This window comes from Lepus europaeus, chromosome 20, assembly GCF_033115175.1.
Source record: "Lepus europaeus isolate LE1 chromosome 20, mLepTim1.pri, whole genome shotgun sequence".
In the NCBI taxonomy this organism is placed as follows: Eukaryota; Metazoa; Chordata; class Mammalia; order Lagomorpha; family Leporidae; genus Lepus; species Lepus europaeus.
This window is the reverse complement of record NC_084846.1, coordinates 31,337,315-31,364,793: the sequence shown is the minus strand read 5'-3', so window position 1 is coordinate 31,364,793 and position 27,479 is coordinate 31,337,315. Positions and strand designations below refer to the sequence as shown.

The 27,479-nt window shown below is 37.6% G+C and overlaps 1 protein-coding gene across 2 annotated transcripts in view; it reads right to left on the bottom strand.

Moving 5' to 3' along the window:
* Nucleotides 1–27,479, bottom strand: part of TAX1BP1 (Tax1 binding protein 1) — a 91,423-nt gene that overhangs the window by 32,562 nt on the left and 31,382 nt on the right. For both annotated transcript variants that reach the window (XM_062178466.1, XM_062178467.1), the window contains exons 6-13: nt 16,053–16,201; nt 15,886–15,976; nt 13,335–13,520; nt 11,271–11,495; nt 10,604–10,750; nt 9,436–9,559; nt 8,137–8,237; nt 3,106–3,231 (exon numbers count right to left, since the gene is read on the bottom strand). In XM_062178466.1, the coding sequence (XP_062034450.1) occupies nt 3,106–3,231; nt 8,137–8,237; nt 9,436–9,559; nt 10,604–10,750; nt 11,271–11,495; nt 13,335–13,520; nt 15,886–15,976; nt 16,053–16,201 (1,149 nt within the window). The remainder of the gene's footprint in view (nt 1–3,105; nt 3,232–8,136; nt 8,238–9,435; nt 9,560–10,603; nt 10,751–11,270; nt 11,496–13,334; nt 13,521–15,885; nt 15,977–16,052; nt 16,202–27,479) is intronic.

The following is a 27,479-nucleotide window of genomic DNA, read 5'->3' as shown; positions in this document are numbered from 1 at the left end:
CTGTCACTCTGCCTTTCAAATAAATAAATAAAATCTTTTATAAAAAATTTCTAAAGATGTATTTCAAATCTTTTTTTCTGAACCAAGGTCCTATCCAGTGGTAGGTGATCAGGTAATGTACCCAAAAAGAGGTGGCCTTTATCAATTCAGTCTAGAATATTTCTGTCTGATATTCTTACCCTGAAACTCTTCCCACCCAGAAATTCTCTTCAGTGGTACCAAATTATTTCCAAAAAGACACTGTAGTTGGGTCCCTTTCCTCCTAGCAAATTCTAGAGCAATTAGCACCCAAATTTTATTTTAGACAATTCAAAATCTGTCATTCAAGTTATCATTCAAGTTCAATATACTCTATCACAGATATTAAACTGTTATTCCTCGGCCGGAGTCACAGCTCAATAGGCTAATCCTCCGCCTTGTGGCACCGGCACACCGGGTTCTAGTCCCGGTCGGGGCGCTGGATTCTGTCCCAGTTGCCCCTCTTCCAGGCCAGCTCTCTGCTATGGCCCGGGAGTGCAGAGGAGGATGGCCCAAGTGCTTGGGCCCTGCATCCACATGGGAGACCAGGAGAAACACCTGGCTCCTGCCTTCGGATCAGCGCAGTGCGCTGGCCGCAGCACACCGGCCGCGGCGGCCATTGGAGGGTGAAACAGCGGCAAAAAGGAAGACCTTTCCTTCTCTCTGTCTCTCTCTCTATCCACTCTGTCAAAAAAAAAAAAAAAAAAAAAACAAAACTGTTATTCCTCAAGCCTGCTCACATTACCCAGATTATGTTTTGTTTTGTTTTTTAAGTTATTTTACGTATTTGAAAGGCAGAGTTACAGAGAGAGGAAGAGAGGGATAAAGATCTTCTATCCACTGATTCACTCCCCAAATGGCCATAACGGCCGGGGCTAGGCCAGATCAGAGCCAGGAGCCAGGAGCTTCATATAGGTCTTCCACATGAGCGCAGAAGTCCAAGGGCTTGGGCCATGTTCCATTGCTTTCTCAGGTACATTAGCAAGGAGCTGGATTCGAAGTGGAACAGCTGGGACTCAAACTGGCTCCCATTTGGGATACTGGCATTGCAGGCAGCAGCTTTACCCGCTGCGCCCCAACACTGGCCTCTACTCTCTACTTCTGACCTTCAAGCCCATGTTGTTTCTCTGGTATCCCCCAGAAAGCCACTTCTTCCTTTTTCCAAGCTTTGTTTCTACTGTCCTCGGTTTGGTCTTTCAAAGGTCTAGGTTTTCCAACTAATTATTCTATTGGAAACAACCTCAAGGTACTTGAACTTAGCATTCACATGAAGCTGTATCATATTGTGGCTTTTTCTGGTCAGTGTTAGTCTGTGTCAAAGCAGTGCAAAACAGGAAGAAGTACACTAAAAAAATAAAAAAGCAAGCACTTTTACCAAGTACATAATCTTAAACACGCTTAATATCAATGCTCACTTTTATCATTAGTGAAATAACAGTATTATCTGTTTAACTTCTCATAGGTTTGACAGATGATTGCCTAGGGTGGTAAATGTGAACGTTTTGTGAATATTACTATTATATATGCTGAAATCCCTAAAAGATTACATATTCCTGAAATACAGCATTGTTCCTTATACGATCACCTACATAATACCTAACATGCTGTTGGCTTCAACAAACATTTATTAAAACATTTTTTTTGTCTATATATACAAAAGTTTTCATATAAACTCATTATCATACTTTCCAAATAAGAAAAGTTGCCAGCCACTGGAAACAATATTCATATGGATCCCAGAAATAGTAAGCTCATAAAATATCATTCTGACAGTAGATGAAAGTAAAAAGATCTCCCACTAAAAATTATCTTGGCCTGTAATGTGCCACCTTCTCCAACACCCATGGAAAAACCTGAAGTCATTCTAATTTAAAAATTAGGGGACCGGCATAGTGGTGTATAGGGTTAAGCCATCCCTGCAACGCCAGCATCCCACATGGGTACCAGTTTGAGTCCTGGCTGCTCCAGTTCCAATCCAGCTCCTTGCTAATGCACCTGGGAAAGCAACAAAAGATGGCCCAAGTAGTTGAGCCCCTTCACCCACATGAGAGATCCAGATGAAGCTCCTAACTTCGGCCTGGCCATTGGGGCCATTTTGGGGAGTGAACCAATGTATAGAAAATCAATCTCTCTCTCTCTCTGGCTTTCAAATAAATAAATCTTCTTTTAAAAAAATATTACAGGTACAACTAACTTTTACATAGCAAAGTTATAAATCATTTAGAACTTATTCTTCAGTCATAAAAAGGATATAAATACACGTATCTTTTTAAAAATACTTACTGATTTTCATCTATCTGAAAAGCAAAGAAAGAGAAAGAGAGAACTCCCCAAATGCCTGTAACAGTCAGGGCTGCACCAGGCAGAAGCCAGTCCCTCTATCGGTGTATCCCATGTGGGCTGTAGAGGCCCAACCACTTCAGCCATTATCTGCTATCTCCTAGGATGCATTAGCAGGAAGCTGTATGGGAAGGGGAGGTGCCTGACTCCAATTAGCACTCCAAAATGGGATGTAGGCATTCCAAGAAATGATTTAACCCACTGTCACATGCCTACCCTCCTAAAATATATATTATACTTTATTCCCTAAAAGGAAAATATCTTTCTACCTATTGATTAGCTTGCTAAGTTTTTATCATTCTGACAGACATCACTTATCTTTTGGGTTTGTCTGTTGCTTAGTGTTAGGCAAAAATAATTTTCAATATATATATAACATTTAATTTGCAATCTCCCATTTAGGATTATAGTAATACACTTGCATGCATTTTTAAAACTCTAACAAAAACTTTTTAAAAAATATTGATATGTTACTAGATTTCCAAAAAAAAAAAAAGCCAAGGCCCTAAAATCATTTATATACACACTCATGTTTGTTTTAACATGAACAGATAATTAAATGACTGGTTTGGGGGATTTAAAAATAAACACAATTTAAAAATTTTAATAGATATCTGAATCTATAGAATTAAAGCCAAATGAGTTCCATTTTTAGTTCATAATGAACCATATTCAGTGTAACTAAATACATAGTAAATACTTAGCATCAGGTACACTATACTTCAATTTTATGAGTAGTAAACTTACTTTATAATTGTCCTTTACTTCAGCCAGTTCAAGTTTTACATTTTCAGCAATTTTTACTTGTTCCTTCCATTTCAACTCCATTTTCGCAAGTTCATCAGCATATTTATTGCATTTTATTTTCTCATCCTAAATGAAATTAGTATAATTACTACAAGATTTTAAATCCATGTAAATATCCACACAAATATACTTAAGTATGTGTTACATTTAATAATAAAATCGTTCTAACACTTTAATAGAAATAACCAAATATCCACAATAGAAGACTAGATAAATCATCTCATAGTTACACAATGCAATAGTGTATCTATTTAAAAAGAATGATTTAGAAATACAAGATAACAAGGAAAAAATGTCAGCATACATTAACTGAAAATATTAAGTTGGAATATAAACAGTATAAAATAACCCCATTTTTGTTTATGAGTTATTTTATACAGTTATACATGATATCTGTATCAGTGTTACCTACAAAAATATAAACCAAAATATTAGTAGCTCTTATATCTGGAAATCAGGATCATTGAGATGCTTTTCATCAAATCCATTCTTTATTTCTGTAATGCCATAACATTTCACTAAAAGTATATATAACTTATCCAAGGAGAGGAAATAAAAATCAGCTATTTATAATGCTGCAGTTTCCAGGCATCGATAAATACAACTTTGGGCACTGCTGATCAAGACAACTTCTAGGTTTACTTCCTATACATCACTCTTTCCTATGAAACTAATCATAAGGAGTTACAAATCATGACTAAAAGATAAATAGGTCGATTAAACAGGTAAAGTTTTAAAAATATGTTTTGGGCAAGCAGATAAAGATTTTTTAAAAAGCAATGCTAGAATAACTGAATATCCATACCATATACTCTATACCTCATACCAGATGCAAAAATTAACTCAAAATGATTTTATAGATCTCAATGTAAAACCTGATTATAAAAGATCTGTAAAATTTAGAAGAATTAGGGGCCGGTGCTGTGGTGCAGTGGGTTAAAGCCCTGGCCTGAAGCACCGGCATCTCATATGGGTGCCGATTCTAGTCCTGGTTGCTCCTCTTCCGATCCAGCTCTCTGCTGTGGCCTGGGATAGCAGTGGAGGATGGCCCAGGTCTTTGGGCCCATGCACCTGCGTGGGAGACCCGGAGGAAGCTCCTGGCTCCTGACTGTTGTGGCCATCTGGGGAGTGAACCTACAGATGGAAGACCTCTCTCCATGTCTCTACCTCTCTCAGTAACTCTGTCTTTCAAATAAATAAAATAAATCTTTAAAAAAAAAAATTAGAAGAATTAGGTAATCCTTAGGAGGATTAGGTAATCTCTTAGAACATTAAAAAAAGAAAAAAAATGAATACATTTATATACTGTACTTATCAAAATTAAAATTTTGCTTTTCTAAAAATACCATTAAGGCAGTAAGCCAGATTTGGGGACAATATTCACCATATACATATCAGGTAAAAGATTTGTATCTGGAAAAAAGAACACTCATAATTCAAGATAAATAACCTACTTTTTTAAATTGTAAAAGTTGTGAATTCTCTAACAGAGAGAGAGAGAGAGAGAGAGAAAGAGAAATAAACGGCCTTAAGCATAAGGAAAAAGCTCAACATCAAGTCATTGCAGAAATGCAAATTAAAACTACAATGAGCTATCATTACATACATTAGATTGGCTACGTGAAATGATACAACTATCTTGGAAAACAATTTGATAATTTCATTTAAACATTCAGATACCACATTACACATTTACCCAAGACAAACAAAAAACCCATTTTCACAAAAGGTTTATGTACAAATGTTTATAGCAACTTTATTTGTAGGAACTGCACCCCTTAAAACCTATCACAACCAGTGAATGAACAAATTATGATGATATATCCTTATCATAAGTCACTATCTCAGTAGAAAAAAGAAAATGAACTAAAAATCAACAATATGGATAAAACTCAATTATGCTGATAACAGAGAAGCAAACATACCTACTACATGGATCCATCTTAGAAACCTGTACAAAAAAACAGGCTAATTGGTGGAAACAGAAGGCAAAGACCTATAGTTTCTAGGGATAAGGATAGAGGAAGAAATTGCAAATGGGTACAAAAAAGATGGGTAATCATTGAAGTGTTCATTATCTTCGACACTGTTGTGAAAATTTCACAATAGCATGTGTCAAAGTTGATCAACTGTACTGTCAAAGTATGTACAGTTTATCGAATTTCAAATATTCAATATAGTTGTAAAAAATGCACCCAGAGGTAGTTTTTCACTAAAAGTAATAGTCTATCTTCCTTTAAGTTATATTAACATACATAAACAATATTTTTTAAATATCCACCAAGACTTGTATCCTCCATAATGAAATTAGCCCCTTATAAACAACTACAATCACTTATCACGTAGTAGGCACACTTTCTAAGAAATTCACTGACAGGTGATTTCATCCATGTGAGAACAGTTTTCATCCACTTTGAAGATTTGCTCTGGCAAGTGATTTTCTTCCACAATCAGCTTTCTAAAATATCTTCAACTGACTTTATATCAGCAGCCCTCTAAAAATTAGCACTCTTTTTAAGAAAAAAAAAAAAAAAGATTTATTTATTTGAAAGGCAGAGTTACAAAGAGGCAGAGGCAGAGAGAGGGGTCTTCTATCCACTGGTTCACTCCCCATATGGCCACAATGGCTGGAGCTGTGCTGATCCAAAGCCAGGAGCCTGGAGTATTTTTCAGGTCTCCCACATGGGTGCAGGGACCCAAGGACTTGGGTCATTTTCCACTGACTTCCCAGGCCACACTTACCATTTTCCAGGCCTGGGTGGTTTAAATGCTTCAAAAATTGTTACTTACTATAAAATATGAAAGTGAGTGGATGGGGCTGGCACTGTGGTACAGCAGGTAAAACTACTGCCATCCCATATGGGTGCTGGTTCGAGTGCAGGCTGCAATCCAGCTCTCTGCTATGGCCTGGGAAAGCAGTAGAAGATGGCCCAAGTCCTTGGGCCCCTGCACCCATGTCGGGGATCCAGAAGAAGCTCCTGGCTCCTGACTTTGGATTGGCGTAGCTCCAGCCATTGCAGTCATGTGGGGAGTGAACCAGCGGATGGAAGATCTCTCTTTCTCTCTGCCTCTGTCTCTCTATAACTCTGCCTTTCAAATAAATGAATAAATCTTAAAAAAAAAAAAAAAATTAGCTTGCATTGTGATCCTGGCCTCCCATATGAGCACTGGTTTTTGTCACAGCTGCTCCATTCCAATTTAGCTCCCTGTTAATGTGCCTGAGAAAGCAGTGGAACCCAAGCATGTGGACTTCTGCCACCGACACGTGAGACCTGGATGGAGTTCCAAGATCCTGGCTTCAGCCTGGCCTAGTCTTGGCCATTGCAGCCATTTGGGGGAGTGAACCAAGAGATGGAAGACCTCTCTTCTGTCTCCCCTCCTCTCTAACTCTGCCTTTCAAAATAAATAAAACTATAAAAAGAAATCAGCCTGCTATAAATTTACTGAATTTTAAGTCCTGCCTGGCAGAGCCAGACCAAATGATTTCAAGGGCCTTACAAGGCCTTATAAAGCCCACAGGCCAGACATTCCCAACTCCTTAATGAAGCAGATCTTTAACAGTTTTCACTTTGTTCTTGTTCTTCAAGATTAGCTGTGGTAAAATGGGACACGTGACTGGTCAGCAAGAACCACCATTGATTTCCACCACTGTAATGGTTAATCATTAAGCATAGCCTCTTACCAGCAACATTAGCAGTGGATTTTGTATGCTTAGGGGCCATGCTGAACAAAGATTATTAAATCAGCAAGGGAAACGCTGCATTCAAGAGACAAGGTAAGTTCAAGATGCTTAAGGCTACTGTTGGTGTAATGTGGCACAGTGCTTTATAGTCAACTTTTTATTTCTAAGTAGGAGGAGCTTTTTTTTTTTTTTTTTTTTTACAAAAAGTACAGTATACTAAATACATAAACCAATAAACAGAGCTGTAATTATCAAGCATTGTGTACTCTACATTCAAGGGTACTCCAAAAAGTTTGTGAAAAATGGAATCAGAAGATACATTTTGGTGCAAAACATTTTGAAATTCATGCAGATTTGTTTCCTAATACATACTTGCCCACGAATTTCCTGAGGCCATTCGTGATTGTGCTACATTTTTGTTTGACAACACAGGCCTATTTACACCAGCACCATTGCAAACACTGGAGTAATGAACTCATTGGGATATGACATCACTAGGCAATTCAGTTCCACTACATCCTTCCATGGAACTCATCAACTCTTCCACAGAAAATCCTCTCAAACAAAAAAGTTCAGTTCAATGTTTCACTAAAAAGATGTTACTATTTGTAACTAAATATTCTAATTACTATTTTAACACTGAGATAACCTGTGAACTGTTGCTCTAAAAACTACCCTTTCCTTCCCCACATACAAAAATACTCAGCAAAACAATTAAGCAAGCAAAAATCACATACACAAACACAAAACACTTTTTCCTCTCTACTCCAAAACAGGTATTAAAAAAAAAGCACTAGTCCTTGTCCCATAAAAATCTCAGGAATGGATACAACCAATAATGTCGAAAAACAGAAATGTGAATGATGCTATTTAAAATAATAAGAGAAAACTCATCTGATTAATGTTACTTCTTTCCATGTGCAAATATGCCACATAAAGCTGTGATAGAATTCTTTGCTATTACAGCAAATTTAGAGTATTTCCCTTTTATAAAGTTCAAATAATAACTTTATTATAACTTTTTAATAATTTCCATTCTGAATTCACTACTTGCCCACTACTCTAACAAGGACATTTTATTGGTTGAACTGAAAATAATGACTTTAGGATCATGATTTTACACATAGGCCTTTACAGATACACAAACATCGTCCTCATCATCCCAATAATCAGAAATACCAAGATATAGGGAGGAAAATATAAAACCAGTTCAGGCTACTAATCACACAAAATAATAAACTAAGTCACTTAATTGGAAAAATCTTTCAATGAAAAAGGACCTAACTTACCTGCAAGAGTTGTTTACATTTATTGTACTTTTCTGTTTTGTCAGCAATTTCTTTGGTCATTTCACAGACTTGTCCCTTTGTTAGCACATCAAAATCTGTCTCTGTTGTTACAAGGCAGAAAATAAGTGTGTTAAAAAGTATTCTGCCCCTTATATTATCTTCTTCATCAATTAACTTAAGGGTAAGTAGATTGTAAAATACAGTAAATGAAATACTGTTGGAGAAAAACAGATGTTTTTCTATTCATATCCTAAAGATGGCTATGTAAACTCCAGGTGAGAATTATTAAATGTCAGTTTGATCAGAACAAAGCTCATAGTCAATAATGACAGAATCACTTTTCTTAGTTTGCTAAAAACAGATCCAAAATTAGATAAAAATTGTTCTTAGATAACTGAATAGACATGGTAAGAAAAAAGCCATATTCTCAAAGTATATTTTTAAGTCATTTTTCTAAGTCCTTCACTACCATTCACCAAGTCTTTATAAAGTAACATTCTACAAGCATACTTCAAAAGTTCATGGAAAATGGAATTAAAAGTTTTGTTGAAAAATTTTTTTGAAATTCATGCATAGTTTTTCAGGACCTGCAACATAATTCTAGGTACTAAAGAGAACAAACAGAAATAGAAGATTGGATCCTGTCCTACAGGAGCAGAATCTTTAATAGTCTAGGATATTTAAAACATCAATTACCACACACCCTAAACAAGAAAATGTATTTAAGTACTTGTTATTTTCCTAGCTTTGATTTATATAAAGATGAAAAAACTGTTGAAAGCTTGTTAATTCAAATTTTTATATTATTCATTTCTTCACTATGTCTAGACAAGTTAATAAAGTAATAAAAATTTAAGTTACCAGCCAACAAGGGACACTAACGAGAGAAGTGCCCTATAGATCCAAAAAAAGTAGTATGCCTCTCCTCTAAGAGGAACAGGTGTTATTTCCCCCCCACACATAGAATTATAAAATTAAAATGAATATGAAATACTAATTCAATTTTTGGCATCTGCCCTATATATAGTCCAAAAGAGTACTTTCAAGCACCAATTCATTTTTTAACACTGTGAATATTCTCATGAACAGAAATAGTAGTTTATTATTATTTATGTTCATAATAGAATGACCTTATCTTACCTTTATATCCTTCTTGTCTTTTTGCCTCAATTCCCTCACTGATAACAAGGATTTTTACAAGTGCTCCAAAGTACTTATCCATGAAAGGTGGCAATATAAATCAGTATAAATATTTTTCAAGGCGAGACATCTTATACAGAAAGTCTAAAAGTTTTTTACCTGCAGAAGGTGGTGATTTCATATCTATAACAGAAGCAGAAGTAGCTGGTTCTGTGTTTATTGAAGCATCATTCACTTTCTGCTGATTCCCAATTTTCTTTGTGAAGACACTATTATTATTGGCCTATTCAAAATGTTAACAACAAATGATTATATGGGTCACTGATTATCCTATCACCTTTCTTCAGTGACTATATAAATAATCATCAAATCCTAAAATTCACAAAGCTCCTCTTGTCTTAAAATCCAAGAACTAAAGTTGCCATACACATCATTTTCCTGATTTTAATATTCTAGAAGATAAATATTTATTTTGCTTTTTCCTGTGAAATCAACAAAACTTGTCATTTGCAGAAATTTCTTTCTACTATAGAGCCATAATGTGTTCAAAAGGCCCCAAACCAAATCTATACATGTAGTCATACTTAAACTAAAAGTATGTTTTTCACAAAAGCCTTCCTACTTTATGACATGCATTCCTTATTCCTTTCAGACTTAATTCTTTTTTTTTTCTCCTTTCAGACTTTAAAAAGACCAGGAAATTATCATCTGTATCATATAGTGTAACAGAACTGCGGTACCACTCTCAATTTCAGGACTCTCTCACAGAACAAGCCTAATATTCAAGTACAGTTTAAGAACCCAAAATAAAACATACACACCCCAGAACGAAAACACTTATCTTTGCTATATTAAAAATCTACCTACGTGCTTTCAAATGGAATACAAAAGAATGAGCTAACACTTTAACTGTTCCTCATCCAGTCAACATGGGCAGGATGGAAGAACTCATAGTGTGAACCGAAAAGCCATCTGAGATCCATGGAGACTCAATAATATGAACTAAATTTTAAGTACCAAAGATATTCATAAAGACATTAGAGGGAAATGGTTTAGGAAAGAGGGCTCTCTCTCCTGTTTTTCTTACTATTGCCCTTGCTTCTTTTGTTGGTTCTCTAGTAAATATGAATTTCAGATATTTTAAAAAAGAATTACCATTAGAATACATAGGTCAGTAACTTGAAATCAATCAATTTCAAGTAACTTGAAATCAATTAAAGATAAATTATATTGAAAGGCCGATATTTAGACTATTATAAATTTGATTTGCAAACATAAATATTAGTAAAAGGGATACTTCACTATGGATGAATTCACTGATACTTACTGATTGGTCTGAAAGTTTGTTTATTTGTTTTTGAAGTCTCTGACATTCCTTAAATTTTTCTTTGTAATGATCTGCAGCCATCTGGAGACGAAGTTTCAGATCTTCAACTTCTCTTCTCAGTTCATGTTCCAGTGTATCATTCTTTTCCTAGGAAACACACACACACACTTCCTCTAAGATAAAAAATCTTATTACTTCATAAAGTAACAGTAGATCCCAACTTCATTTTCACTTTTTTTCTTTTTGGGTCTTAATTTTGTTGGAGTTTTGGTTACATAACCACATTAGCTCTTCCAATATATCTTAGAACTAAGGTTCAATTAAAAACTAGAGAAAAATAACTCACCTTTTGAGGAGTAATTATATCTCTCTTAAATAACCATAATAACATTTTATGTAGCTAGTAAATAAGCAAAGTCCACACGAAACATGAAACATCAAAATAATTCATTTAATAGAATAGTTTTACTCACCACTACAAATCAGTTATAGAAGTTTTCTTAAAGCATACATAAAATTCAACCCAAGAGGTTACAATGATTAAACAAAATGAATGGAAGTCTAAATTCTCTAATCAAATAGTTGAGTTGACTTAGTTTAAAACTAATGTATTCTTTTGTGCTCTGATAGTTTATCAACAAGAAAATTCAGAATTAATGTGTTTTACCTGATCTTTTTTAACAGCATTTAGTTTAAGTTCCGCCACTGCATCAGCTAACTGCTTTTTCACTTTCTCATTCTCCAAGCGTGCAGTATGTAGATCTGCCATTGTTTTATCTCGTACATTTACAGCATCACTAAGTTCTTTAGCCAGAAAGACAACTTCTTGCCGAGTTGCCTGAACCTGTTCCTCTGCTTTACGAAGTTGCTCCTTTAAAAAAAATGTATCTTCCTGAAGGCAGATAAATATATTTGTAAATAAACCATTCAAGTATATAATTTTATATATATTTCAACAGATTTAAATTAAACATTGCTTGCTACACATGACTTTGATGACATATATGTCTAGAAAATACCAAAAATTTTAATTTAAATGTTTCCTACTTCCTAATCTTACAGACATCCAATATATCAATACACCATTCAATACCATCATGAAAACACTGAATAGATTTAGAACCTAGTTTTAAAAACATCATTCACTGTTACATAAATAGTGCAGATAAAGCACTGGAAAAAATCTTTCAAAAATTAAAACTGCCATGATATAAAATTAATTCCTTTAATACTAACTAGATATTATAAGCACAATAAATCTTCTATATTCAACTTTGCTGTTTTTAATCTCCATACTAAAAATAATGTAAAAATAAAAAAAAGCAACCCAATGTTTCCTTTTAAATTGTTAGCCCCTTAAAAGGACATGTAAATGATTACATACAAAAGCTTTGTACACATAACACTAATAGATCTAACTAAAAATACTATCAACTTCTAGGTACTTTTCTCTTGACAACAAGAAAATTATTTGTAAATTATTCATGAAACAAAAAAATACTCTGATCTAAACAACTTTTCTAATCAGTAAGGAAAACCTCAAAAAATTGATAAAACTATAAATACAAAAAAATTTTTAAAGCATAAGTGAATACAATGCATAAAAATGTAAATACCACTCAACTCCTTTCAAACTGACAGTCTCTAAAAATTTTTAAAAAGGAACATCCCAGTATCTGGATGATTTGAGAAATTGTATACTGACAAATAATGGGCTTCTAGAAGCTGTAATTGCTATAAACTTTCTGATCAGAATCTCACAACATTCATCAACATCTTAAAAAAAAAACTGTCAATGCTTTTGATCTAACAATTCTGTTTTCATATGCTTCTAAGCCATTTAAAGAGTATGGACACAGGTTTAGCTTTACAGGAATTCAATAAAATAAAATAATGAAAAATCGAGCACAGGCATCTGACAGAGTGGTTAGCATGCTGCTTGGGATGCCCACATCACTGGCATCCCTGTGTTCCAGTCCCATGTCCACTTCTGACCAGGGTTCCTGTCAATGGGCCTCCCTGTGAGATACCACGTGATGGCTCACATACTTGAGTCCCTGCCACCCACATGGTAGATTCAGACAGTGTTCCAGGCTACTTGCTTCAGCCTGTCCCAGCCCTGTCTATCACAGGCATTTGGGGAGTGAAGCAGCACTCCAACAGAACACCTGTTTCCCTCCTTTCTGCCATTAGCAGAGAGCTAGATCAGAAGTGGAACAGGCAAGATATGAACCAATGTCCATATGGGGTGCTAGCGTTGCAGGCAGCAGCTATGTTGCTATGCCACAACATCAGCTCCAAGTTTTAACATTTTCAAAAGAAAATATTAGGGGTGGGCTTCAGCACAGTAGTTAAGATGGCATTTGGGACATCCATATCCCTGGTTGGAGTGCCTAAGTTAGTGTCCTGGCATCATTCCCAATTCCAGCTTCTTGATAATGCACACCAGGGAAGCAGCAGGTTACAACTCTGGTGCTAGGGTCCCTTGCCACCTATGTAGGAGACTCAGATTCAGCCCCCAGCTCTTGACTTTGGTCTGGAACAGTCCCAACTTTTGTGGACATTTGAGGAAAGAACCAAATAGGTGGGAGATCTTTATCTCGCTCTCTGCTCTTCAAATAAAATAAATGAAAAAAAGTTCAGAGGAATTAAAAATAACCGTTATCACGTATATTTAGTAGACACATTTTGTCTCTATCACTCTTCAAATACATATAGCAAAAATACTTACTTTATTTGAGGTTGTAAGCAGGAAAGCCCTTTGCAAATTTTCCTTCTCAGCCAAACACAACTGCAGTCTTCCAATCTCTTCTTTGAAATGAGTAATCACACTTTCTTTGTTCCCATCTAAATTCTTTAAAGTCTGGACCTCTGACACTAGCTTGGTATTTTCAATTTCTGTATTCTTCAGGTGTACCTAGTAACAGTATTTGAAAATGAAGAGGATATTCTAACACTGTGGACTAAGCTACGTCAAAATTTAAGATTCCATTGTTTATCTCTAGCCCGAAGATGATCAAAGGAAGAGACTCAGAGCCAGGAGACCCGAGGAACAGAACACAGCTTTCCTCTTTTCTACAGAGGTTAATTCTAAGGTCTAACTAACTATATTACCTGATCTCTAATGTCTATTCCTCTTACGTAATGATTTTAGGTTCTCCGTAGAAATGCAATTTGACTTGGTTGCTCTCTTCGGAAAACAGGCATATTCAGATATGAGAGCATGACCAAATTCTGGAAAACTAGAAGGGGCACATTCAAAACCAGTATCTCAAGTAATTCAACTTTTTAATCTGCGAAAAGTATGTCATTTTTTTCCAATGTGCTTTAAAATATATTTGTTAATTAGCTCAACTTTTTAATTTTCTGTCATGCTTATTTATTCACAGATATATAAATCAGTTTCCATAACTAATTATAGGGAGTAAATTTTAATTATAGAGTCTGCTACCAAGAGTATCATGCTTTGGTTCACAGCAGAGAAAATTAATTACATCCTGCAACTCACTCTTTAAATGCATACAATGCTGAAGGATTAGTTCATATTCACCTTCTCCAAAGATGACAGAAGCCAACATCCTTGCAGCATCACTTTTAAAAATTACCAAATTTTCGGGGCCGGCACTGTGATGCAGTAGCTTAATGCCCTTGCCTGAAGCGCCGGCATCCCATGTGGGCACCAGTTCAAGACACGGCTGCTCCACTTCCGATCCAGCTCTCTGCTATGGCCTGCAAAAGCAGTACAAGATGGCCCAAGTCCTTGGGCCCGTGCACCCTCGTGGGAGACCAGGAGGAGGCTCCTGGCTTCGGATTGGCGCAGCTCCAGCAGTTCCGGTCAATTGGGGAGTGAACCAGTGGATGGAAGACCTCTCTCTCTGCCTCTCCTCTGTGTAACTCTGACTTTCAAATAAATAAATAAATCTTAAAAAAAATTACCAAATTTTCATAATCGTCTCATCAAAGTGACTTAACATGAATCTGACAACTCAATGTTAATAAACCCCTTATCTGGCACTGCCTTCAGGAAATGCTTATCAGCCACTTGAGAAAAAGTTTCTCCATTTGCATCTGTATTGATACTTTAAGGACTCCTTAATTCAGGACTGCTCAGGAGACAGTGCTGTGGTGCAGTGGTTTATGCGGCAGCCTGCAAAGCTGGCATCCCATATGGGCATGGGTTGGAGTCCTAGCTGCACTTCTTCAGATCTAGCCTGGAGTTCCAGGCTCCTGGCTTTGGCCTGGCCCAGCCCTGGCTGTTACAGCCATTTGGGAAGTGAACCAACAGACTGAAGATCTCTCTTCCCTTCTAACTCAGATTAAAAAAAAAAATTACTTAAAAAAATTTCAAACAGCAAATATTCGGTTAGCAGTAAGGATAGTTCTATAAAATGAGTCTCTTAAAGATTATTTCCAAAAAATCAAATTTTAAAACATGACCATTTTAATAAATTTTTCTCCATAATATTTATTCTTAAAAGGAGAAAATACTTGGTTATATACATGCTGATAAAGAAGTATTTTGTTACCATTCTACCTCTGACTTATTACACAGTACTTGCCAACTATCTGAAATACAGCAAATTAATTCCCCACAAACTAAGTTTTAGGGGCAATATACAATACAACTGTGACTTCTTTCTTGCTCTCTTGGATGCTCACAATGAGGGAAGTTAGCTACTTCACTGTGGGGACATCCAAGCAGCTTGGGCAGAAGCAATGTAAAGATGAGCTAGCCGGCGCCGCAGCTCACTAAGCTAATCCTCTGCCTGAGGTGCCAATACTCCGGGTTCTAGTCCCAGTTGGGGCACCGGTTCTGTCCCGGTTGCTCCTCTTCCAGTCCAGCTCTCTGCTGTGGCCTGGGAAGGCAGTGGAGGATAGCCCAAGTTCTTGGGCCCCTGCACTCGCATGGGAAACCAGGAGGAAGCACCTGGCTCCTGGCTTTGGATTGGCGCAGTGCCCGCCGTAGCGGCCATTTGGGGGGTGAACCAATGGAAGGAAGACCCTTCTCTCTCTAACTCTGCCTGTCAAAAAAAAAAAAAAAAAAAGATGAGCTAAAGGGCTTCTTTCTCTCCAACAATGTGAGTCATAAGAGAAAAGATCCTCCAAGCCCAAAGCCATTAGCCACCTACAGCTCCTGCCAACATCCTGACAGCAATCCTATAAAATACAGGTAGCAATAACCACTCAGCCAAGCTGTTCTAAATTCCTGACCCCTAAGTTTAGGAGTGATTTGTTACAAAGCTATAGATAACCCAAAGAAACAGAAATAACCAATTACCTACCTTATAAAGTTCCTTCTCATCTTTTTCTGTCTTCAACTGACTTTCAAGTTGTTCTCTTTCATGCTGTGCTTTCCTGAGTTTGTCCTTTAAACTGGGTTAAGATAATGCAATGTTAATAAACCAAAAAAGCTGTTAAAATATTTGTTATTTTTAAAAAACAGAAATACCTGTCTAGTTCAGTTTCTTTTTCAATTGCTTTATGTGTAACTGACACAATATCTTCCTCAAGCTGGAGGGCTTTGGATGCAGCATCATTGTATTTCTTCTTAAACTCCTCATTTTCCATTTTTAAACTTTGTGACACTTCTATAAAATCCTTAAAAGAGATCACAGGGCATTGTGAGAAATAGAAACATAATCAGCAAGTCAAATGTGCATATATTTTTAAACAATTTATTATTTTATTTTATATTTTATTTATTTGAATATTTTAAAATAGTTTATATTTTATTTATTTCTTAGAGAAAGAAAGGGAGAGAGGGGGAGGGAGGGAGGAAGGGAGGGAAAACTTCCATTTGCTAATTTGCTCCCCAAATGGCAGCAGCTGGGACTGGGTCAGGCCAAAGCCAGGAACTCTGACATGGGTGCAGGAGCCTAAGGACTTAGGCCATCTTTCATTGCTTTCCCAGGAGCATCAGCAGGGAGCAAGATTAGAAGTGGAGCCCGCCAGGACTAAAACAGGCAGCCATGTGGGATAATGGCATTGTGGACAGCAGCTTAACCCATCACACCCACAACATAGGCCCTAAATGTGCTTATCTCTAGGAAACTTCTGCAGTTCTTTAACGTTTAATACCACATTTATCGCCTCCAATATTTAGAGGCTATAAACCTGAAATTTTAACACATACTTTAATTTCATATACAATCAATTAACTTTTATATATTTGTATATATTTTCCACTCAGTTTTCATACACCATGTCTATTGATTTCACAAACTTCTCCACCAGAGGGCAGGCAACAAAAATGAGAAAAAAGTTCGTTATTTTTCACATCTTGCTTTTCAATGTTACTCCCGTGACAAATGAGATCTCACATAATACTATCCAATTTTAACATCCATTTTTGCATAGATCACTAAGTACCACCAATGCACTGCACTGAATGTCTAAAAGCAGTGTCACTACTGTTCCTGCCAGTTTGACTCAAAGGCCTAGAAAAAAATATTCAGTGATACTGAAACAAGTATAAAAGCAGCAAATGAAGTACACTTCTATTAAAATACAATATCCTACTTTTAACAGATAATTTACAAGTTTAAAATATTTTATCACACCAAGACTTAACAACTCATAAGAACTCGATCAAACTTCTAAGTCTGTTTTGAATTCTATAAAATAAGGAAAAGGTTTCTCTGCCCAGTTTATTAAATTTTAAGATTCAAACGTATAATGTATATGGAGGTATACTAAAAAAAACTACACATCAAAACAATCTAATCATTTGTATTAAAAGTACTTTGAAGGCAGGTATTATAGCAGAGAAAGTCAAGGACCCCTCAGGACACTTGCATTCAACATCATAGTGCCAGCTGGAGTCCCAGCTACTCTGCTTCCAATCCAGCTTCCTACTAATACATCTTGGAGAAAAGTAGACAATGGCTAAGCACTTGGGCCCTGCCACCCATGTGGGATACCCAGATGGAGTTCTAGATTCCTGGCTTCAGCCTAACTGAGCCCAGACTATTGAGGCATTTGAGGAGTGAACCAACTGAGGGACGATCTCCCTTTGTCTCCCTATGGTCTCCCTTTCAAGTAGCTGAAAACAGCTCTTTTTACTTTAAAACAATACTTTCCTATTCAATCATAACTTTAAAAAAATGTACCATTCTGAAAAATCAAAAGTATCAAATGTATACAGTATTTACAAACTACTTTAATTTACCTAATATTTTACTTACAGGTGGAATATAATTTTAAAGATCTTGCTAAGATAAGAAAATTATCATACTACATTTATACTTCATTAATAAGTTTATCACAACTTATTATGACAGACACAATCTATTATATTATATTTGTTCAAAGTAATGTTTAACTGAATTTGCAACCCTAATCAAAACTTGCAATATTAAAAAAAAGTCCTTCCTTCCTCAATCCCGCAAGAATTAATAGTTATTTCCTCTATTACAACTATTGTAATTACACAATGATTCCTGTAAAATTTAATACATTTGCAGTACTTGTCTTAATGATTTATAAGGTTAGCCATTGAGGTTTTAAATAGCTTCTCATTTTTTTTTTATTTTTACCAAAAGCACTCTTGGCATTTAAATAGGCTGCAAATTTAATCCAGGTATTTCGTGCTAAGGCAAAGACTAGTCTGTCCAGAAGCAAAGACTAGTTCCTAACTCTGTAAGTAACCAAGTTCTATGTTGAGTAAACTATTCTAAAAAAAAAATGCATAGGGAGGAGTTAGAATGCAAAACATGAACTGCTTTATCTGATTCAGTTAACTTCACAATGAACTGCAATTTAATTCTGACTAACTTGACAGCCTCTTTCTTTGATGGTCATAGCTTCTCAGCATCTAAGCCTGCTTTTAAAAGGTATAAAAACAATAAAGCAGGAATTATTCTCTGGTCAATAGTTTTCATGCACTAATTAATAAGCATCTTCAATGTAGCTAAGTCTTCCTTAACATGGAAACAGCATCAAAGCACTAACCTAATCATCATTCTTTAAGAAAAGTGACGAAGAATAAATCTACAAAATCTTTGAAAAACATCTGACATTTGTGATAAATATTTAGTTGCCGTTTATAAATCATGTCAAAAGGACATCACAATTCTGACAACACAAAAAAAGAGTTTTAGAAAATTTACTCCAATACACTGTACACAAAGATAATAATCCCAACATGGGGTCAAAGGAGGATGATGAAATATGAGCATTTCATATTCACGCAGGAGACTTCTTCCTCATCCTCCTAAGTTGAAAATCACTATTACCATGAACCTCTACCACCAATTTCCCCAAGTCATAACTATCTAACTCTCAGATATGATTGACCAGGGGAAAAAATGATAAATTACTCATCCATTATGCTAAAAACAAACTGAAAGTACTTAAAACAGAAAAAGAATAAAACATAAATAACAGAGCACGTGTATTTTCATGTTTAAAAAAAAAAAGACAAAATCAAGTCTAATTATTGGGCCAGTGTATGGCAAAGCTAGTTAAGCTGGCACTAAAATACCAGCATCCCATACAAAAGCGATGCCTGAGGCCTGGTTGTTCCTCTACCGATACAGTTTCCTGCTAATGGGTCTAGGAAGGCTAGACAATGGCTCTGGTATTTTGGTCCCTGGAGTGACCATGAGTGATGCTCCTGGCTCCTGGCTTGAGCCTGGCCCAGTCTTGGGTGTTGCAGGCATTTGGGAATGAACCAGTAGATAGACAAGCTCTGTCTCTCTGTCACTCTGTCTTTTGAATAACAAATAATCTTTAAAAGAAAAATGAAGTCTGACTATAACTGAACACATATGAAAAAATGAGATAGACTGACAATTACCTGGAAAAACCACAGTATTCTGGATCTATAATGTACACTGGGCAAAATTAAGTCAATTAGTATCTAAATATTTTAAACAGCAAAGTACTGGCAAAAGAATTGTTATATAAATTCCTAGTTGGACTTCCAATTAATTCTTACTCATTTGACTTAATCCAGCTTTATTCCAACATCTTATTTCTTGAAATTAAAAACAAGCCACGGCCAGTGCCGCGGCTTACCAGGCTAATCCTCCACCTGCGGCCCCGGCACTCCGGGTTCTAGTCCCGGTTGGGGCGCCGGATTCTGTCCTGGTTGCTCCTCTTCCAGTCCAGCTCTCTGCTGTGGCCTGGGAAGGCAGTGGAGGATAGCCCAAGTCCTTGGGCCCTGCACCTGCATGGGAGACCAGGAGGAAGCACCTGGCTGTTGGCTTATGATCAACGCAGTGCGCCAGCCGCGGCAGCCATTTAGGGGTGAACCAACGGAAGGAAGACCTTTCTCTCTAACTCTTCCTGTCCAAAAAAAAAAAAAAAAGCCACACCACGCAGCCAGTTACATAGAATATAAATGGATCTGGTTTCTAGAAATCCACACAAAAATACAGTATACAATAATAAACTATCTTCATGGCATTAATATAATGAGCAGTATAAATACATAAATAAATACAGCCTAAAGAAAATAGTAATTAGGCAAATTACACAAACATTACCACACAAAAGCACTACCTGTTTAAGTTGCTGTTGGGTGTCTTCACTTCTTTAAACTATTTAAACTAGCCTAGTTGAAAATAATTATTTATTTTAGTTATCCAAGAGTTCTGAATCTAAAGATCTTTGAAGATCAAATACTCATATCACCTCTTTAGCTAAAATTCTAATTCATCTTGAGAAAACCTTCAATTTTTATTCAAACAAAGAATAACATGAGTAGCAACAGCAAGAAAGTCACCAAGAATTTTAGTCATGAAGAGTAACTACTGGCCATACTCAAAAGGCAAAATTAAAACATTCTGAAATGTGAAGAGGACTGCTTCCTACTCATTAACTGTCGAAAAGGGGACGGGGAAGGGGAGGGGAAACCCTAATACAAACACACTTAAATTCTACTTCTGTAAGAAAATAACAAACCCAAAGCATCAAACTTTGTGGCTGGAGAATACAGGAGAAAAAAGACTGGCTACAAATATCTAATATCAAAATTATTTTCTGAACACAGCAAGTGTTTCCATAACTTTGGGTTTTACAAACATTTGCAAAGAGGTAGGAAGCTGGGGTCAGCATTGTGGTGTTGCGGGTTAAGCCAAGCCTTTGTCCCCAGCATCCCATTTGGGCTCCAGTTCAGGTTCTCCACTTCTGATCCAGCTCCCTGATAATGTGCTTGGAAAAGCAGAGGAAGATGGTCCAGGTCACCTGGCTCCTGCGCCCAGGTAGGAGACCCAGATGGAAGCTTTTGGCTCCTGCCTTCAGCCTGGCTCAGCCCTGAATATTGCAGCCATTTGGCAAATTAACCACTGGGTGAAGATTCCTCTCTTTCTGTGTCTATTCCTTTCTCTGTAACTCTGCCTTTCAAATAAATAAGTCTTTAAGGAAAAACAAACAGGTAGGAAGCAAGTAGAAAAAGACTAATATGTTATCCCAATGTATTAAAAATGGCTTTCTCATCTTTTTTCTACGACAATTGGCGAAAGAGAAACAAATTCTATGAGATAATTTTAAAACTAATTTTTGGCAATTCTATGTATTTGATTCTAAATATCTAATATACCTCTGTCCAAAACCACATACTTCATACTGTTGCTATCTTAAGAACTACTATGTAGAAGATACTATGCCAGTGTTTTGTGTACATGCTCATTTAATCTGCAGAAGACCCAAGAATTAGGAACAATTATGCTCATCCACATGAGAAACCTGAGGCACAGAAAGTTTAAAAAAAAATTTACCAAAAGTTACACAGCTAGTAAACAGTAGAGCTAAGAAGGACTTCAACTTTCCAACATCTTGAGATGCTGTTTCTGAAACAGCTAAGTAAATATTTACTTTTACAATCAAGCTATTGAAATTCTGGTAATTTGTTCCTATGCTTGATATGACCATTCTTAATACTGGTATTAATAAATTGATGAACTTTTTAAGTTATATTAACAAAGATTTTTCCCAGATCTAATTCACAACTGTTATAGGATTCGAAAAATTATTACATCAGTGTTATAGCAGGGTCTGCTGGTTGTCTGCCAAATTATGATCTCCTTTTGGCCCTAATAATACATACAGCCTCCCAACTACACTGTACTTCCCAGTTTCTCTTGCAGTTAATTATAACCATCTAAATTCTCATCAATAGAATATAAACCCAACAACATATACTACTTCTACATCTGTAACTTTCTAAAGTATGTATTCATTCAAAAGGCAGAGAAACAAATAAGGGGGGGGGGGGCAGGAGAAAGAGGCAGAGGGAGGGAAGTAAGGGAGGAGAGGAGGGGAGAGAGAGAAACAAGAGGGAGAGAATATGAATGGGACCTCCATCCACTGGTTCACAGTGGCCACAATAGACAGGACTTGGATCCAAAGCCAGGAGCCAGGAAGTCCATCCTGGGCTCCCACAAGAGGGGCAGGGTCACAAATACTCTGGCTATCTTCTGCTGCTTATCAAGGAAGGTCAGCAAGGAGTTGGATCTGAAAAAACAGAGTAGCAGGTCTTGAAACAATAATCTGACACGGGATGCGAAGGTAGCTTAACTTGCTGTGCCACCTGGCTCCTATAACTTATTTAACACACTTTGTCTTAAAATCTCCTTCCCTTTTGAGATGGCTGGAACCAGATTATGCCAGTGATGAAGTTTTTAATCACAAAGATGTATAATCTCTAAGAGTTTTGGGACCAGAGCAGTGGCACAGCGGGTTAAAGCCCTGGCCTGAAGTGCCGGCATCCCATATAGGCACCAGTTCTATTCCCAGCTGCTCCTCTTCTGATCCAACTCTCTGCTATGGCCTGGGAAAGCAGTGGAAGATGGCCCAAGTCCTCGGTCCCCTGCACCACGTGGGAGACCCGGAGGAAGCTCCTGGCTTCAGATTGGCACAGCTCCGGCCGTTGCAGCCACCTGGGGAGTGAACCAGCAGATGGAAGACCTCTCTCTTTCTCTACCTCTCTCTGTAAGTCTTTAAAAACATAAATAAATAAATAAATCTTTTTTAAAAAAAAGTCTAAGGGTGACAGTAGAATGATATGAGAGGTAACTGGAAACTGGAATCATCATGGGAAGATAATACACTCCACAGACTTTCATGTTTGTTACAATACCACTAAGATAAATATGTGTTCTGTAGAATAATGGATAAAATATGCATCAATGATCATACTCAAATTCAACAACTATTTTGAGCTACTTGAAATATTTGATTCACAAACAGAAAATGTATCAACTAATAGTGAACCAAAGAAATATGGAAATTAAGAATTTAGTTCGGGGCCAGCGCTGTGGCATAGCAGGTTAACACCCTGGCCTGAAGTGCCAGCATCCCATATGGGTGCCGGTTCAAGTCCCAGCTGCTCCACTTCTGATCCAGCTCTCTGCTATGGCCTGGGAAAGCAGTGGAAGATGGCCCAAGTCCTTGGGCCCCTGCACCCATGTGGGAGACCTGGAAGAAGCTCCTGGCTCCTGGCTTCAGATCAGCGCAGCTCCGGCCATTGCAGCCAACTGGGGAGTGAACCATCAGATGGAAGTTTTCTCTCTCTCTCTCTCTCTCCCTCTCTTCTCTCTGTGTAACTCTTTCAAATAAATAATTAAAAAAAAAAATTTAGTTCAAGGGTGGACTTGTGGCACAGAGAGTTAAGCTGCCACTTGGCACATCACATTTTGGAGAATAGGTTCAAGTCCTGGCAATTCTGCTTCTGAGCCAATTCCCTGCTATTACCCCTGGGAAGAAGATGATGGCTCTATAACTTGGACCCCTGCCATCCACAGGGGAGACCTGGGTAGCATTCTTAACTCCTGGCTTCACCTGGCTCAGCCTGAGCTTTTATGGTCATCTGGGGGTTTGGGGGATAACAGGGTTAACAGCTCACCCCCTGGCCCCATGCCACTCTGCCTTTTAAATAAACAAATAAATGGAGCAAGTTAAAACACTGATATGATACTTACAATCCAAAAAATTCAAAGGACAACTAACGATGGTAGATGACCTTAAACACAGGTTTAAAAAAAATTGTCAGAAAAATACCTGCTTCAAATATCAAGATATGGAATACTATTAGAGGAATAAAAAGAAACAAAATACTGTTCCATACTAAAGCACAGACGAATCCTAAAACTATTTTGCCAAGTAAAAGAAACCAGATGCAAAAGACCACATTTTATATAATCCCATTTATATGAAATATCCAGAAAAGGCATAAAGGGATAGAAAGCAGATTAGTGGTTGCCTGGGGGCTGGAAGCATGGGTGTGAGGAGTGAACTCTAACAGACTCAGGATTTCTCTAACGGGACAATGAAAATATGCTAAAATTGTACTGTAGTGATGGTAGCATAACTCTATAAACACACTAAAATCTATCTAATAGTAGACTTCAGATGCTTCTTTCTTTGGTACCTCCAACTGAGTAATCCTGAAGATAATGTTAGGGAAACAATCTGTATTCCTTAGCCCAATTAAAGTATTTTCCATAAGCGAAGTCCATATTTGTTAAATAATACACACACAAATATAACTCAGAGCCAGGGGACTAGTGCCAGACTACCAACAATTTTTTACCCAGCTATATCAAGGTAAGGAGCTTGCATAAAATGCAAATCAACTACACCTCTAAGCAAACTGTTGGACTAACCAAAGAGCTTTTCACAGTGATACTATCTCAATGAAGGAAGCAATGTATTTTTATACACACACATACGTATATATTCTGGTATATGTTCTCATCCTAACCTAACCAGTAACCTAACCGCTACTGGAATAGAAAACAAGAAATAATGTCATATAGGTGCAGAAAAACCATACAGGCTTTCAAACCTTAGAACTTAAGACTACTGAATTATTCCAATCAACTAAGAAAAATTATCCTGACTTTCCTGACTTTAAAACACACAATTAAATGCAAATTAAGATGAAGCAACAATGACCAGATTAGCCCTGCCATCTGAAAAAAACAAAATACTGGGAAAAAATAAGAATACAACAGAGAATGGCTCTCAAGTCAGTGACCAACAGGAAAAAAAGTCAGTGATTCTTATGAAAAAGAGGAAACAAGTGAGGTCAGCCTTACAAACTGCTCTAGCATATTACTGTCTAGAGAACTATTTATTTATTTATTTGAAAGACAAGGTTACAGAGTGAGGTAGAAACAGAAAGAGAGGTCTTCCATCCACTGGCTCACTCCCCAGATGGCCACAATGGCCGGAGCTGCACTGATCAGAAGCCAGGAGCCAGAAGCCTCCTCCATGTCTCCCACACGGGTGCAGGGACCCAAGTATGTGGACCATCTTGTATTGCTTTTCCGGGTCATAGCAGAGAGCTGGATCAGGAGAGGAACAGCTAGGACTAGAACTGGTACCCAAATGGGATGCCGGTGCCACAGGCCAGGGCTCTAACTGCTGCACCATAGTGCCAGCCCCTAGAGACTTTTAAGCCGTGATTCAAGGAGGGCCAACATAGATGACCTTACAACATTTTAAGTGAAAGAATATGACATAAAAAGACACATATTATATGATTTCATTTATATAAAAAGGTGGTTGTATGGGACTGAGGGAAAAGGATGAGGAGAGTGGCCACAATAGGTGCCAACTGTTTTTTTAGGGTAATGAATATGTTCTACAATTAGATGATGTCAGTAATTGCACAATTTTGTAAATATACTAAAAATCACTAACTATAAAGTGTTTGGGTTTTTTAATCAATTAGATCTACTCACAACTCCAGGCTTCAGATGTAGAAATACAGAGTAATGGTTAACAGCACTGACTAGGGCCAGGCTGCCAGCATCTAAAATCTATTAACACTACAATCTTGGTCAAATTAAACAGCTTCTCTGTGCTACCTCTGTAAAATGCAGATAATAGTGCCTTCTTCATGGGATTAAGTGAATTTACATAGAAGAACACGGACAGTAACTCTACCTCTCAAATAAAATCTTAAAAGGGGATGGGGAGGAGGGTCGGCGCTATGGCATAGCAGGTAAAGCCGCAGCCTGCAGTGCCTGCATCCCATAATGGGTATCAGTTTGAATCCTGGCTGCTCCACTCTCGATCCAGCTCTCTGTAATGGCCTGAGAAAGCAGTAGAAAATGGCCCAAGTCCTTGGGCCCCTGCACCAGGAAGGCGCTCCTAGCTCCTGACTTCGGATAGGCCCAGCTAAAGCTATTGTAGCCAACTAGCGATTAGACCAGTGGATGGAAAACCTCTCTCTGCCTCTCCTCTGTGTAACTCTGACTTTCAAATAAATAAATAAATCTTTAAAGGGGGATGGGAGCACGAGGTGCTTGGTGCAGTAAGCTAAGCCTCCACCTGTGGTGCTGGCATCCCATGTGGGCACCAGTTTGTGTACTGGCTGTTCCTCTTCTGATCCAGCTGTCTGCTTATGGCCTGGGAAAGCACTGGACAATTGCCCAAGTGCTTGGGCCCCTGCATCCATGTGGGAGACCTGGAAGAAGCCCCTGGCTCCTGGCTATGGATCCGCTCAGCTCCGGCCATTGTGGTCATTTGGGGAGTGAACTCTACTTCTCAAATAAAATCTTAAAAAAAAAAAAACAAAACTGAGATTAACTAGCTTCTATGAAGTGTTATTTTTACTAATCAGCCTTTTCCAAGAGAAGAGAAAAATCCACACTTACTGTTGGACTAGAAACAAATGGAAAATGGAAAAATCGTCCTTATTAATCCTTATTTTTAATGATTTATTTAGTTATATGAAAGGCAAAGAGACAAGGATAGACAGCGATCCATCTTCCATCTGCTGGTTCACTCCCCAAATAATTTGGGTCAGGCTAAGCCCAGCAACCAAGAATTTCATCTTGTTCTCCCTCGTGGTGGCAGGGACCCAGGTACTTGGGCTATTGTCCACTGCCTTCCCAGTTGTCAATAGCAGGAAAGCTGGATCAGAAGTGGAACATCCTGCAGTTGAGTTGGCACTCCTATAAGGCATGTTTAACCCACTGCATCACACTGAAAGCTCCTAAAGTTACTTTTTAAATCTAGGGTAAACATAAATAATGGAACAAATATCACAATCATCCAGAGAAAAATCAATTCTCAATTTAAAAACATTATTTGGTTTTAGTTTTAATCTATTTTGTAATCCCAGTTTATTCCTTCAGGATCAAGTTATATATAATATTGAGACTCCACCCGTGGTGTCTGCAACCCAAATGGGCACCGGTTCTAGTCCCAGCTGCTCCTCTTCCAATCCAACTCTCTGCTATGGCCTGGGAAAGCAGTGGAAGATGGCCCAAGTGCTTGGGCCCCTGCACCCACTTGGGAGACCTGGTAAAACCTCCCAGCTCCTGGCTTCGGATTGCCTCAGCTTCAGCAATTGCAGCCATTTGGGGAGTGAACTAGGGGATGGAAGACCTTTCTCTCTCCCTTGTTCTAACTCCACCTCTCAAATAAATTAATTTTTAAAAAAGTCAGTTTATGATGGACATTCATTGCAAAAAAGAAAAAAGGATCAGAGAAGAAATAAATGAAAAAAAATGAACGTTTTCATTTATAAACAATTACAAATATTTAATTCAGTGGTACTGTCAAGCATTAAGTGGGTAATAAGCTAAGCATACTATTTTATAAACAATGAAAACACAATGAATGTCTATCATAAAGAAACAAGCATATACTGATCACATTCGTACTATACTGCCCATTGTAAAATTTTAAACAAATTAGAAGGTGATATATCATAATACTCAGATATTCTAAATTAAATGCTCTTGGCCGGCGCCATGGCTCACTTGGCTAATCCTCCGTCTGTGGCGCCAGCACTCCAGGTTCTAGTCCCGGTTGGGGCGCCGGGTACTAGTTCCAGTTGCTCCTCTTCCAGTCCAGCTCTCTGCTGTGGCCTGGGAGGGCAGCGGAGAATGGCCCAAGTGCTTGGATCCCTGCACCC